General features: G+C 43.5%; 1 protein-coding gene across 2 annotated transcripts in view; it reads right to left on the reverse strand.

Moving 5' to 3' along the window:
• The window catches only part of fstl5 (follistatin-like 5), a 532,169-nt gene that overhangs the window by 484,964 nt on the left and 31,003 nt on the right, over positions 1-16,202 (reverse strand). For both annotated transcript variants that reach the window (XM_060832827.1, XM_060832822.1), the window contains exon 2: positions 11,526-11,559. In XM_060832827.1, the coding sequence (XP_060688810.1) occupies positions 11,526-11,559 (34 nt within the window). The remainder of the gene's footprint in view (positions 1-11,525; positions 11,560-16,202) is intronic.

Genomic DNA, 16,202 nt, shown 5'->3' on the forward strand with positions numbered 1-16,202 from the left:
TCATGGAATACAGGGAGAGCTAGCCATTTGAATACAGAACTGGCTCAAAAGGTAGAAGAGGGTGTAGTGGAGGGTTATTTTTCAGACTGGAGGCCTGTGACCAGTGGAGTGCCACAAGTTCAGTGCTGAGTCCTCTACTTTTTGTCATTTACATAAATGATTTGGATGTGAGCATATGAGGTACAGTTAGTAAGTTTGCAGATGACACCAGAATTGGAGGTGTAGTGGTCAGCAAAGAGGGTTACCTCAGATTACAACAGGATCTGGACCAAATGGGCCAATGGGCTGAGAAGTGGCAGATGGAGTTTACTTCACATAAATGTGAGGTGTTGCATTTTGGGAAAGCAAATCTTAGCAGGACTTATATACTTAATGGTAAGGTCCTAGGGAGTGTTGCTGAACAAAGAGATCTTGGAGTGCAGGTTCATAGCTCCTTGAAAGTGGAGTTGCAGGTAGATAGGATAGTGAAGGCAGCTTTTGGTATGCTTTCCTTTATTGGTCAGAGTATTGAGTACAGGAGTTGTGAGGTCATGTTATGGCTATTCAGGATATTGGTTAGGCCACTGTTGGAATGTTCCATGCAATTCAGGTCGCCTTCCTACCGAAAAGATGTTGTGAAACCTGAAAGGGCTCAGAAAAGATTTCCAAGGATGTTGCCAGGGTTGGAGATTTTGAGCTATAGGGAGAGGCTGAACAGGCTGGGGCTGTTTTCCCTGGAGCGTTGGAGGCTCAGGGTTGACCTTATAGAGGTTTACAAAATTATGAGGGGAATGAATAGGATAAATAGACAAAGTCTTTTCCCTGGGGTCGAGGAGCAGAACTAGAGGGCATAGGTTTAGGGTGAGAGGGGAAAGATATAAAAGAGACCCAAGGGGCAACTTTTTCACGCAGAGGGTGGTTTGTGTATGGAATGAGCTACCAGGGGATGTGGTAGAGGCTGGTACAATTGCAACATTTAAGAGGCATTTGGATGGGTATCTGAATAGGAAGGGTTTGGAGGGATATGGGCTGGGTGCTGGCAGGTGGGATTAGATTGGGTTGGGATATCTGGTCAGCATGGATGGGTTGGACCGAAGGGTGTGTTTCCATGCTGTACGTCTCTATGACTAACTACAGATGCTGTAAATCAGAAACAGAGTTCTAAGGACGGATCACTGAACCCAAAATGTTAACCCTGATTTCTCTTCACAGATGTCAGCCCCACCGAGCTCTACCAGCAACTCATGTTTGTGTTTGTTGGAGAAAGTCAGCATGGATTTACAGAAGGGAAATCATGTGCAGCAATTCTATTGTAATTTTATGATGATATAACTAATAGAGTTGATAAGAGAGGGCCAGTGAAGGTGATTTACTTGGACTTTTAACCACCTCAACTACTCTCCGAGGATGTGCATTCCAGACCAAACCACACTCCTGGTGAAAATCACTGTCCTCAAATAGCATCAAAACTTCCTACTTTTCATTTTAAAATTATGCCACCTTGTTCTTGATCCTTGGATTCAGGAGAACAGCAGCTTTCCATCTCGTCCGTCCATGCCCTACAGAACCTTACAAGAATCTCCACAAACGTCCATTTCAACAAAAAGAACCCAGGCTTATCCAACCTCTCTTCATCGGTGAAACGCCCATTCCAGGCAATGTACTGATGAATCTCCCCCTCTTTGCATTCCTACTAGCACATTCATCCAGAACATAGACCATTAGCTTAAAAATATGGGGTAGACCATTTAGGACAGAGATGAGGAGAAACTTCTTCACCCAGAGAGTGGTGGCTGTGTGGAATGCTCTGCCCCAGAGGGCAGTGGAGGCCCAGTCTCTGGATTCATTTAAGAAAGAGTTGGGTAGAGCTCTCAAAGATAGTGGAATCAAGGGTTATGGAGATAAGGCAGGAACAGGATACTGATTAAGGATGATCAGCCATGATCATATTGAATGGCCTACTCCTGCACCTATTGTCTATTGTCTATTACAATGCAGTACTGGCTCTTCGGCCTTCAATGTTGTGGTGACCTATGGAACCAATCTGAAGCCCATCTAACCTATACTATTCCATTTGAATCCATGTTTATCCAATGACCATTTAAATGCCCTAAAAGTTGGCGAGTCTACTTCTGTTGAAGGTCAGGCGTTCCACCCCCGACAACTCTCTAAGTAAAGAAACTACCTCTGACATCTGTCCTATGTCAATCACCCCTCAATTTAAACCCCTCATGCTAGCCATCACCATCTGAGGAAAAAGACTCTCACTGTCCACCCTATCTAACCCTCTGATTATATGTCTCAATTAAGTCATCCCTCAACCTTCTTCTCTCTAACGAAAGCAGCCTCAGTCCCTCAGCCTTTCCTCATAAGACCATCCCTCCATACCAGGTAACATCCTGGCAAATCTCCTTTGAACCCTTTCCAAAGTTTCCACACCCTTCCCATAATGTGGTGACCAGAACTGTACACAATGCTCCAACTGCAGCCGCACCAGAGTTTGTACAGCTGCAGCATGACCTCATTGCTCTGAAACTCAATCCCTCTACCAATAAAAGCTGACACACCGTATGCCTTCTTAACAACCCTATCAATCTGGGCGTCAACTTTCAGGGATCTATGTACATGGGCACTGAGATCTCTCTGCTCATCTACACAACCAAGAATCTTACCATTAGTCCAGTATGCTGCATTCCTGTTGCTTCTTCCAAAGTGAATTACTTCACACTTTTCCACATTAAACTCCATGTGCTACCTCTCAGTCCAGTTCTGCAGCTTATCTATGTCCATCTGTAACCTACATCATCTTTCGGCACTGTCCACAACTCCACCGACCTTCGTGTCATCTGCAAATCCATCCGTCTACACCCTCATCCAGATCATTTATAAAAATGACAAATAGTAGTGGACCCAAAACGGATCCTTGTGGTACACCACTGGTAACTGAACTCCATGATGAACATTTCGCACCAACCAATACCCTTTGTCTTCTTTCAGCTAGCCAATGCTGATCCAAACCATTAAATCACCCTTAATCTCAGGCCTCTGTATTTTGTGCAATAGTTTATCATGGGGAACCTTATCAAGCACCTTACCGAAACCCATATACACCACATCAACCACTTTACCCTCATCCACCTGTTTGGTCACCTTCTCAAAGAACTCAATAAGGTTTGTGGGGCATGGCCTACCCTTCACAAAACTGTGCTGACTATCCCTAATCAACATTCTGGATGATTATAAATCATATCTCTTCCAATCTTTTCCAATACTTTACCTATAACTGAATTAATGCTCATTAATCTATCATTACCAGGGTTGTCTCTACTCCCCTTCTTGAACATTTGCTCTCCTCTAGTTTTCTGCCACTGTTCCTACAGACAATGATGACATAAAGATTAAAGCCAAAGGCTCTGCAATCTCCTCCCTGGCTTCCCAGAGAATCCTAGGATAAATCCTATCCGGTCTAGGGGATCTATCTATTTTCACACTTTCCCAAATTGCTGACACTTCCTCCTTGTGAACCTCTAGTAGCCTGTATCTCAGCGTTCTCCTTGACTACATTGTGTTTTTCCAGTATGTATACTGACAAAAAATACTTATTTAGCACTTCTCTTATCTCTTCGAACTCCACACACAACTTCCCACTACTGTCCTTGACTGGCTCTAATCTTACTGTAGTCATCCTTTTTTTCCTGATATACCTACAGAAAGCTTTGGGGTTTTCCTTGATCCTATCAGCCCACGACTTCTCATGTCCCCTCCTGGCTCCTCTTCACACTCTCTTTAGGTCTTTCCTGGCCAACTTGTAACTCTCAAGCGTCCTAACTGAGCCTTCACATCTCATCCCAACATAAGCCTTCTTCTTCCTCTTGACAAGAGACTTACCTTCTTTAGTAAACCATGGCTCCCTCACTCGATCACTTCCTCCCTGTCTGACAGGTACATACTTATCAAGTACATACACGCAGTAGCTGTTCCTTGACAAAGGTCCACATTTCAATTGTGTCCATCCCATGCAGTTTCCTTCCCCACCCTATGCATCCTAAATCTTATCTAATTGCATCATAATTGACTTGCTATAACTCTTGCCCTGAAGTATGCAACTATCCCTTTCTATCACTAAAGTAAACATAACCAAATTGTGGTCACTATCACCAAAGTGCTCACCTACCTCAAATCTAACACCTGGCCAGTTTCATTACCCAGTACCAAATCCAATGTGGCCTCGCCTCTTGTTGACCTGTCTATATACTATATACCCAGGAATCCAAAACCTTCCCTCCTGCACCATCCCTGTAGCCATGTGTTCAACTCCTCTCTCTCCCTATTCCTCGTCTCGCTGGCATTTAGCACGGGCAATAAACCAGAAATAACAACTCTGTTTGCTCTAGCACTAAGCTTCCATCCTAGCGCCCTGAATTTCCGCCTTAAATCCCCATCCCTTTTCTTACCTATGTGGGCCATGACTTGGGGCTGCTCCTCCTTCCCATCCAGGATCCCGAAAACATGATCCGAGACATCACAAACCCTGGCACCTGGGAGGAAACACACCAACCGTGCATCTCTCTCATTCCCACAAAACCTCCTGTCTGTTCCACTAACTATGGAGTCCCCAATGCTCATCTCTCCCTTTCCCTTCTGAGCAACAGGGACAGGTACTGTTCCAGAGACCTGTACCCCATGGCTTACCCCGATAAGTCATCCCCCCAACAGTATCCAAAATGGTATACTTCTTATTGAGGGGAGCAGCCACATGGGATCCCTGCACTGCCTATCGGTTCCCTTTCCATCTTCTTGTATCCTTCCCATAGCTTGGTAAGTAGACTTGAAAAATCCTAAGTTGTTTCACAACAGTGAAACTCATAAAGAGTAAGTGACATGGTGGCTCAGTGGTTAGCACTGCTGCCTCACAGCACCAGGGACCCAGGTTCGATTCGTGTCCTGGGCGACTGTCTGTGTGGAGTTTGCATATTCTTCCTGTGTCTGTGTGGGCGTGCTCTGGTTTCCTCCCACAATCCAAAAGATGTGCAGACCAGGTGAATTGGCCATAGGGGAATGGGTCTGAGTGGGTTACTCTTTGGAGGGTCAGCATGGACTTGTTGGGCTGAAGGGCCTGTTTCCACACTGTCGTGAATCTAATCTAACTTCTAAAGAGTAAAGGATAATAAGGCCCATTAATGACCACAATGATAGTTTGGGTGTAGGTAGGGATTTAAATGAATACTTTGTGTTGATGTTCATTCGTGGGATGAAAAATATAGATTATAGGAATCATGGAGAAGGTCTGTGATACAATTAAATAATTAGCACTGACAGACAGGAGATGCTGAGTGGTCTAGCTGGCTTAAAAGTAGATAAATCTCCAGGGCTGGATGAAATGTGTTCCAGGTTGTACAGTGAGGCAAGGTAGGAATAGCAGGAGTGTTTGCAAAATGTTTGAATTCTTCTCTGGCCACAGGAAAGATGCCAGAGAGCAAGAGGACAGCCAATATGGTACCTTTATTCAAGGAGGGAGCAAGGGATAAAATCAGGAAACTACAGACCAGTCACTCAGCTTCAACGGTGGGGAAAGTACTGGATAAAATTCTGAGGGACAGAATTAACTGCAAATGGAGAGGCAGGGATTCACCAAGAACCAAGGTTTTGTTAAGGGGTGGTCATGTCTGACCAACATGATTAAATTTTTTTGAAGAGCTGGCCCAGTATGCAGATGAGGGCAACGCTTTTGAGATAGTTTTCTTGGACTTCAGCAAGACTTTTGATAAAGTCCTGCATGGTAGGCTAATAGCAAGGGTGGCACAGTGGTTAGCACTGCTGCCTCATAGTGCCAGAGACCCAGGTTCAATACCCACCTCAGGTGACTGACTGTGTGGAGTTTGCACATTCTCCCCGTGTCTGTGTTTCCGCAAAAATATGCAGTGTTGGGGTCCTTGTTGTTTGTGGTTTTTATATATGATTTAGACTTGAATGTTGGAGGAATGATCACTAAGTTTACAGATGATACAAGAAGTGGTGAGATTGTAAATAGTGAAGAGGACAGCCTTACACTACACACAGGTTGGCCAGATGGGTTAATAAGTGGAAAATGGAATTCAATCTGGAAGAACGTGAGGTGATGCACTTGAGCAGAACAAACATAATGAACAACAGGACTTTGGGAAGCAACGAGGGGGAACCTTGGTGTGTATGTGCATCAATTTCTTAAGTATCAGGACAGATGGATGACGAGGGTAAGAAACCAAATAGTAAACGTGCCTTTAGTTTGAGAGCAGAGAGGTTATGATGGAACTGTATGAAACATAGTACCCTAGCCATGCTCAGACCAGTGTGCATTTCTCGAAACCACGTCATAGGATAGTGAGCTGCCTGTCTCAGGAGCAAAGAGCACAGGTGAGAGATTTGTTGCAGTAGGAATATATGTAGGAATAGAATAGGGAGGACTAATATTATTGTGCATGAGGTGAAAGTAGGGAACAGGGGGCTGATTGGTTCATAAGTCATGATAATATTGAATTGCTCAAATAGCTTACTCCTGCTCCTATTTTCTCTGTTACAAAGTCTCTATGCAGGAAAGATGTTTCCCCTAGTGAGGAGCACAATATAAGGGGCACAATTTAAAAATAAGGGGGATGCCATGTAGGACTAAGATGAAGAGAAATCGTTTTATTCCTCAAGGGTAGTGATTCTGTGAGTTCTATGACCTTAAGGGATGTAGAAGCTCAGTCTTGGAGCAGTTTTAAAGTAGATCTTCATAAATATTTGATGATCAATTGTGTACAGGGAAGGTAATGGCTTAGTGGTATTATCACTGGACTGTTAACCTTTTGACTCAGATAGTGTTCTGGAGACCAGGGTTCGAATCCCATCATATCAGATGGTGGAATTTGAATTCAATAAATTACCAGAATTAAAAGTCTAATGATGACCAATTTATTTCTTCCACTCTGTGCTGCTCACTCTCAGGTTCTCTGCCTTTGTGACTCTCAGGTAAGAGATTATAAAAACTTACCTCGTGGATTTGGGGCCTGCACTTCAGAACTGGAGCTGAATGGGAGAGTGAACGGAGAGCAGCCTGGGAAGATAAGTAATTATAAAAACTTACCTCATGGAGTTGGGGTCTGCATTTTGGAACATTGTGATCATTGCATCTGTGATCCACATAAAAGACCCTGAGCTTTCAGTTGCCTGCCACTTCAACACACCACCCCATTCCCTGGCCTACATACACACCACCCCATTCCCTGGCCTACATCTGTCTCAGGCTTGCTGCAGTGCTCCAGAGAAGCTCAGCACAAGTTGGAAGAACAGCATCTCATTTTCCACTTGAGGATCCTGCAGCCTTCCGGACTCAATATCAAATTCAACAGCTTCCAGGCTTGGAGTTCTTCCACGTCCTTATCCTAACCTCCACACACCAGGCCTCATTATCTCACACAGTCTGTTATTACACACGACCGATCGTTAGCCACTAACAGACCCTATTTATAGCCAGATCATTATCTACTTTGTCTGTCCAACTGTTCTTCTCTGTCTTTGGGCTCTATCCCCATCTATTGTTTACTCCTTACCCACTCTCTCCCCCACCCCACCTTACCTTCTGTATATAAACCAACATTTTCCTCACTACTATCAGTTCTGAGGAAGAATCACTCTGAATTCTCTCCAGTGATCCTACCAGACATGCTGAGCTTTTCCAGCAAATTGTGTTTTTGTTTCTGATTTAAAGCATCTGTAGTGCTTTCGGTTTTTATTATGGACTGTCAGGAAAAAGCCATCTGGCTCATGAAGGCCTTTCAGGGAAGGAACTGCCATTATTACCTGGTCTGGCCTACTGGTCACTCCAGACCCACAGCAATGTGATTGATTCTTAACTGCCCTCTGGGCAATTAGGGATAGGCAATAAGTGCTCGTCTAGCCAGTGACACCCTCCCTCTGTGAATGTTAAAAACAAAAGATTAACAGAATAGGACGGATTAGAAGGCATTGAGGCAATCAGTCAGTCATGATAGTGGAAATGGCAGGATAGGCTCAACAGGTTGAATGGCCTACTCCTGTTCTTCTGTTCCTTCATTTCCTGCAAAGGCCAAGCAACACCAACGTTTCAAGTCATTTCTTGATTAACTGTCATCCAAGTATGGTAATATTTTGTTGCATGCAGGCTTAGAAGGGGAAAAATAGTACACTGATTTCTTTTCTATCAAAGTTTTCATTGGTAAATTCATGCTGGCACCAATACCCCACAATTCTTTGTAAACTCCCTACTGCAGATCTAATTATAACATTACTTATAACCATTCTACACTTCAACTTAAATTCTAAATGTGTAAAAAATTACTCAATCAGCAATGCCTCTGTCAAAGTCTTTTTGATCTGCACATCCTTACTTACTATGACCTGCCTGCACTGCTCGTAAACAAAGCTTTTCACTGTACTTCGGTACATGAGACAATAAATCAATTACTTTTGTCATAAATCATAGCTTTAATGGCTTCAAGAAACAAAGACGACAGAGAACTTGAATGTCCTGACTGTAAATTGCAAGTGAAACAGAAGACAATTGCTGACATGATTAGTGCAGTGAGAGCCTTAAAGCTGAAACTTAAGTCTTCCGCTAGAGCAAGTCTAGGTACCGGAAATGCAGGCAGAAAATGAAACTACTAATGGAATCCTGGACACTGACAAGTACAAAGATTCCTTGACCAGACTTGGCCAAGACTTCAGCAGCAGAATTAATCTGAAGCCCTGTAGAACGTTGACTTCAAACCCTTTCATGAAAGTGGTCATGAGTGACAGTCCAGAAGAAATTAATGTGCTGTATAGCCTTGGTTGTTAGTTGGGAAATGGAGATTGTCAGTCTTCAAAATGACACTCAGTTGAAATCAAAGCAAATTTCTGCAGTCTCATGGATACTGAAAAGTACAGTAACATCTGCAAATAAACAAGGGAATTGCTCTCAGGTATTAGCATTTTAAATACTGTGTTAAGTGGATATTTAACTTCTATAATGTCCTGTTTTCCTGAAATGCTGCTTTCTGGTGAATGTAGCCTTTTTTGTGGAGAGAATGGAGCTAACCAATTACTGGTGAGTTCACGTTTTGCTTTTCCCTACCTTTGTGAATTTTATGAAATGAACTTCATCAAAATCCAAACGTTGAACCTGCCTGATCAACAAACATCTATTTGGCTCGATCAGAGTTGCCCTCCCAGTGAGTCTCACATCAGTGGTGGGGAAAATATTGGAGAAAATTTTGAAGGAGGGCATCTGTCTCCACTTGGAAAGGCTTGATCGGGGATAGCCAGAGGGAGGAGAACGTGAGGACTGCGAATGCTGGAGATCAGAGTCGAAAAGTGGGGCGTTGGAAAAGCACAGCAGGTCAGGCAGCATCTGAGAGCAGGGGACTAGGAGAAAGTGAGGACTGCAAATACTCATGAAGGGTTTATGCCTGAAATGATGATTCTCCTGCTCCTCGGATGCTGCCTGATCTGCTGTGCTTTTCCAGCGCCACACGTTTCGATTTTGTCAGAGGGAGGTCTTCCAAATTAGATTGCATCTTTTGAGAAGGTAACCAGGCATGTAGATGAGGAAATCACAAGTGATGTTGTATTCAGCTAAGCCTTTGATAAGATCCAACATAGGAGATTTATCAAGAATGCAAATGCACATGGGATACAGGATAATTTGATAAAGTGGATTCAAAATTGGCTCAGTTGTAGAAAGCCAGTGTCCAGTGTGTACTCCAGAGGCCTGTGCTGGGTTCTCTATTAGTCATCAATTGTATAAATGTCATAGATTACTGTTTTGGGGGTTAAATTAGTAAGTTTGCAGATAATAAAAAGATTGTTTGGATGTTTAACAGTGAAGTTGAGTGTTTTGAGTGACAAGATGATATAAAAAGGATGGCCAAATTGGTAAATAAATGGCAGATGGAATTCAACTCTGAAAAGTGAGAGGTGTTAACGCTTTAGTAGAAGTAATTTGACAAGAAAGTATTCAATGAATGGCATAACACTAGGAAGTTCTGTGGATCAAAGGAATCTTGGCATGTTTGTTTACAGAAGGCAGAAGGGCAAGTCAGTAGGGTGGTGAAAAAGGGATGTGGGACCTTCATCAGGTGAGACATGGAAGTCATGATGGAATTGCATAGAACTTTGGTGAAACCGCAGGTGGAGTACTGTGTGCAGTTCTGATTGCCACATTACAGGAAACAATTGCAATGGAGGGGATGCAGAGGAGATTCACCAGGATGTTGGTGTGATAAAAAATTAAGTTATAGGAAAGGTTTAATAGGCTTGGGTTGCTTTTGTTGGAGCAGAGAAGCCTAAGGGGCAATCTGTTTGAGGTACACAAGATTGTGAGGGACACGGATAGAAGCAGCTATTCCCCTTAGTCAGTCATGAGGGGACACGGGTTCAAGGTGATTTAGGGGGAGGATGGGATGGAAAATCTTTTTACCCAGATGTGGTGACAGGCTAGAATGTACCACAAGGGAGGGTGGTAGAGGCAGATTGTTTCACATTGTTTGAAAAGTACCTAAATGAGCACTTGACACATTGTAACATTCAAGACTATGGGCCAAATGCTGGTAAATGGGATGAGGTTGAGATCAGCTATTACTCATGTGTCAGTGCAGACCTGGTGGACTGATAGGCCCCTTCTACTCCGTATGATTCTATGATGAACAACAGATACCCAATACTACTAGGCAGCCTGCACTGTCAAGTTTCACAGCGAAATAAAGGTTTATAGCAATTTTCCTTTCATATATAATTCAATTGTAATAGCAAAATATATTTCCCATATGTACTTTAGATTTTAATTAATCAGAAGCAGCTTTCTGTAAGATACAGGTTGACAACCCTTAGTGTAAAATAGCCTATGTAAAAACGATGGTGAGTATAAAGCAAACAGCCATAGCTCTGGCCAGCTGGACTCACTGTTGTGGGAACCACAAAGTAATCTGGCAGGGTAAATCCACCAGTTGGAAATTTAACCTTCTTGTGCAAATTCAGGGATATGCGCATGTCCAGATTTCCTCAGGGTCCCAACGCGCATCAGGTACAAAGCTACCTCTGAGACACTGCACTGAATTGGGACATTTGAACCACATGATTTGTTGTGGCGTCTATATACCAGCCAGGAATTGGTTGGCTCCATTCCCACCACAAAAAAGGCTACATTCACCATAAAGCAGCATTTCAGGAAAACAAGACATTGCACAAGTTAAATATTCATTTGACGTAGTATTTAAAATGGTAGTTCCTGAGATCTAACATCTTTCATTTTGTCTACAGCAACATCTTTCATCCGAAGTGACAAACTAACAGAGAAAACTGTTTGCCTATTATAAAACACACTTGATTTTCATTTCCATTAATTTGCAGATGAACTGAAGAGATTCCATTCTCAATACATCTTGATAAACTAAAATTAATTGCTCCAGAAGTACAAAAAGCAAAGATACAAAGACAATGGCTACTAATACATTTTGGTTTTCTTATCAGGACAACATTAACAGAAATCTATGAATAAAATGAAAACTCACCTTTTAGTCTTACGCTGTCTGGACTTCCATCTTGCTACAATAAACAGGAAATAAAATATTACTTTCAGTAAAAGAGCACAGGGCTCACATGTTCTAAATCTGCTTTAGTTGGACATGAGAAATACACATTTAAATCTCACAAGATTCATTGGCTAACACCCCCTGCCTGATTCACTGCATGAAAAACATCAAACATTTACCTGTTTATACCAATAACACGATGATATCAATATGGAAATTTTTGGCATATTTTAGAAGTAAAACTCTTAGTCACATTTGAAATGACATTTAATTCAAAGTTGCTTCTTCTTCCAAAACAGATGATGATAGCTGATAAGTGCATGATTTCAGGTTTTGGAAGAAAAAAATTAGAATTGAAAACAATTGGTGAAAAAGATATGAAGCACTGTGTTATAAAAACAAGATTCAGTAAGATCAGGATCCGGGAAACACAGATCAGAACGATAACACTTTTAGTTTTTAATTTAAAAGTGTATTTGATGTTTATGATGTTACTGTAAAGCTGTGCCTGATTGTTTGGTAACTTTATTCTGATATTATTGTTGAGACAAGGAATTTCCTGAAACTGCCAAACTCTAAAATAACCCAGTTTCCCAGATCCCTTAATGGATTTTCCTTCCTCATTTGGAAGAACTGACCAAACTGAGTCACATGCTAATCCCATATGTTATAGAGTCATAGAGTCATAGAGATGTGATGTGAAAATTAACATTAAAAGGGTAATAGTCGAACGCACTGTACTGTTATCTCAGCAAAACTTTCTAATTTCATAGAACTCCTATTTGGCCCAACAAGCCCACACGGACCCTCCAAAGAGTAACCACCCAGACCCATTCCCCTACCCCTATTACTCTACACTTACCCATGACTAATGCACCTAACCAACACATCCCTGAACATTAGGCAATTTAGCATGGTCAATTCACCCTAACCTGCCATCTTTGGACTTTGGGAGGAAACCAGAGCATCCGGAGGAAACCCACACAGACATGGGGAGAACGTGCAAACCCCACACAGACTGTCCCGGGTGCCTGGCACTGTGAGGCAGCAGTGCTATCCACTGAGCCATCGTGCCACCCATTTGACCAATTAGAACAGAACTACTTTGAAGACTGGTCTATTGTTAGTTTTTGTTTTGCTAAGAGAAATCTTAATATTCTTTGACTAATTCCAGTCTTCGAATTAATTATTTGTTCAAGCCAGTTTGCTAACATCAGTGATAGAACCAGACTTAAGATTAGATTACTTACAGTGTGGAAACAGGCCCTTCGGCCCAACAAGTCCACACCGACCCGCCGAAGCGACCAGCCGCCATACCCCTACATTTACCCCTTACCAAACACTATGGGCAATTTAACATGGCCAATTCACCTGACCCGCACATCTTTGGACTGTGGGAGGAAACCGGAGCACCCGGAGGAAACCCACGCAGACACGGGGAGAACATGCAAACTCCACACAGTCAGTCGCCTGAGTCGGGAATTGAACCCGGGTCTCAGGCGCTGTGAGGCAGCAGTGCTAACCACTGTGCCACCGTGCAACACAAGAGAACTGCCCTAACATATACAATTTAACAACTAAAACCACTGAAGTGCTCATGTTTAATGTTTTCTAAGACAGGTGAACAGTGGATTCATTTCCATTGAGAAGATGATAAACATGGTGTCACTTGGTCAAATCTGTTGTGACCAACCTCTTTTCTGAGCAGAGTCAGTTAATTTCCTGGATTATGCTCTACACTGGGGATTTGTTACTACTTAGGAGAAAATTCGTACACTGATGTAGCATTACCTTTACAGAAATAGCTGAAAAGGGTTTTGCACCTACTACCTGGCCAGCAATAACATTAAAAATCCAAGTGAATACAACTTAAATGACAGAAAGAGGAAGCTTCTAAACTGAGGTGATGCATTTTGCTTGGAAAAACATTGAAAGAAAATCTATAAAAGGGAGTTCAATTCTAAGGGGGCTGTAAGGGCAGAGGGACCGCCGTGCATGTGTGCACAGATTCTTGCAAGTGGCAGGACAGGTAAAAGCAGTAACTAAAGCATTGGAGACAGCAAGGACTGCAGATGCTGGAAGTCAAAAGATGTGGAGCTGGGAAAAGATAGCAGGCCAGACAGCATCTGAGCAGCAGGAAAGTCAACGTTTCAGACCAAAACCTTTCATCAGGACTGGGGAGGGGGAGGGGAGCCCATAAATAAATAGTGGGGGGGGGCAGGGCTGGGGGAAGGGTAGATGGGATGTGACAGGTGGATGCAGGTCGGGGGTTATTGTGATTGGACACTGGGAAGGGTGGAGAGGGGAGATGAGTAGGAAGATAGACAGGTGAGGTCATGTCAGGAATGCGGGGAGGAGAGGGAAGGGCTGGATATGGGATGAGGCTGGAGGGATTTTGATGCTGGTGAATTCAATATAGAGGCCACTGGGCTGTAAATTCCCCAGGCGAAATAGGAGGTGTTGTTCCTTCAGCTTATGTCTGGCCTCACTTTGACAATGGAGGATGCCAAGGATGCAGATGTCACTGGGGGAGTGGGAGCAGGAATCAAAATGGATGGCAACCAGAAGGTCAGGGTGGTTGATGCTGAATAACTGAAGTATACAGTATCTTTGCTTTATTAATAGGAACATGGATTACAAGAGCAAGGAGGTTATATTGTTATGTTTATGATTCACTAGACCACAGTTGATAGACAGTAATACGGAATAGGGAATATTATATTATGTGTTCTCTCAGCTGCACAGTTGAGGTTTTAAGTGCCTCTCGTAGCTCCTTCCTCCGGGTTACCAGACTCTCTCTCAAAGGGATAGCACACATCCAACTACATTGATAACACCCTTCACTTCCCCTTTTATTTCAAATTCCCCTTAACAATATACTCAACAATGACAACTATTAAGCAGGCGTTGTAGCCAGTAGATGTACATTGTCAGCAATAGTTACAAAAAAAACATGGAAAATGAAATAACCCTTCCAAAGTCTATATTGACACGATCAGGCTCTCAGGGGATGGCAATTCCACTGAGTCTGTCTCCCCATTTCAGGAACCTTTTCTAGTGCAGTCTCCCGGACTTTGGAGGCTCCTATTGTTCAGCAGACATATCCCACTTTGATTGGCTGCTGCTGCCATTGTCTCCACCCTGGGAGCGGCCAACCTGACTTGGAGACAGATGATTCTGTCAACACCACTGATCCCACCTGGACCGGCTCATCTCTGGTTGGTGAGGTGCAGTGATCAGCCATATCTCCTCTAGCTGTGTTCATTCCGAGGCTGCACCACATATATGGTAACAGTCCTGACTGAGCCAGCACCACCACTGGGATCCATTTCTCCACAGATGTATTATTCCGGGCTAACATGCTCTCTCTTTTTTGGAACAGCCTTGACCTTGGGTTTCTTGCCCTTCTCACCAGCTGTGCTTCCTAACTTCACTCTCCCACCCCTCTGGTCTATTCAAATATGGTTTTCAGGTGGCATTTGAACATTAAAGGCTTCAGTGAGCACTGGATCATTGAAGTGTAGCAGGGCAACACGAAGATTATCTCACATGTCTGACTCTGGGATTTTCCAGATACTCTTTGAACTCTTGTGCCACAAGCCGTGGGGCATTGTCACTCTTGACTTGTTCTGGGATTCAGAACCTGGCAAATATTCCATCCCGTCAACTATTGTGTCCTCAAATGTAGACTTCATGACCATCATCTCAGGTCCCATGAAGTGGCCATCTATTTTTCCACTGGTTGTAACTGACGAGAATTTACCACATTGGTGATTGAGGCCATTCCCATGGATGAAGAGGTGGCAATGGCGATGCCTTCCTAACTAATGTGCATGATTCACATGATCCTGATTATTCCTCTATCTGGGAGTCCACCTTCAGCCACCAAAACTAGCTCCTGGCTGTTTCTTTCATTTGCTGGGGTGCCCTTGAAGCAATTAGTCCAGCAACGTTCCTCTTAACAGGGGAGGGAAGAACAATTCTCATTCCGCACATTAAACACCTGCCTGATATGGATAACGTCCACCTCCTGGACAGCTCAGGATGTAACTCTGGATGGTTTCTCTCAGGACCAAGTTCACCCCTTGGCTCAAGACCAGGTCATTCCAGGAGGTGTTCCACACCTGGCCTTCCTGGGAAAAGTACTAAGTTTCAGATTCCAATCAGGAACATCCTGATTTGCCACTAGTGGTAATCTTGACAAAACATCTGCATTGACAGAACCAGTGCCCATATTAGATGAGATCAGATTCCCTACAGTGTGGAAACAGGCCCTTCAGCCCAACATGTCCACGCCGACCCTCCGAAGAGTAACCCACCCAGACCAATTTCCCGCTGACTGATGCACCTAACACTATGGACAATTTAGCATGGCCAATTCACCTAACCTGCACATCTTTGACTGTGGGAGGAAACTGGAGCACCCGGAGGAAACCCACGCAAACGTGGGGAAAATGTGCAAACTCCACACAGATGGGAATTGAACCTGGGTCTCTGGCACTGTGAGGCAATAGTGCTAACCACTGTGCCACCCTTAGGTATGCTGCTGCCATTGACGGACTTCCCTTTTACAGGCCAAATATAGGGGTATGATGGGTTGCGCTTTTGCAGGTCGGTGTGGACTTGTTGGGCCGAAGGGCCCGTTTCCACATGGTA

Source organism: Hemiscyllium ocellatum, chromosome 1 (assembly GCF_020745735.1).
Source record: "Hemiscyllium ocellatum isolate sHemOce1 chromosome 1, sHemOce1.pat.X.cur, whole genome shotgun sequence".
Classification (NCBI taxonomy): domain Eukaryota; kingdom Metazoa; phylum Chordata; class Chondrichthyes; order Orectolobiformes; family Hemiscylliidae; genus Hemiscyllium; species Hemiscyllium ocellatum.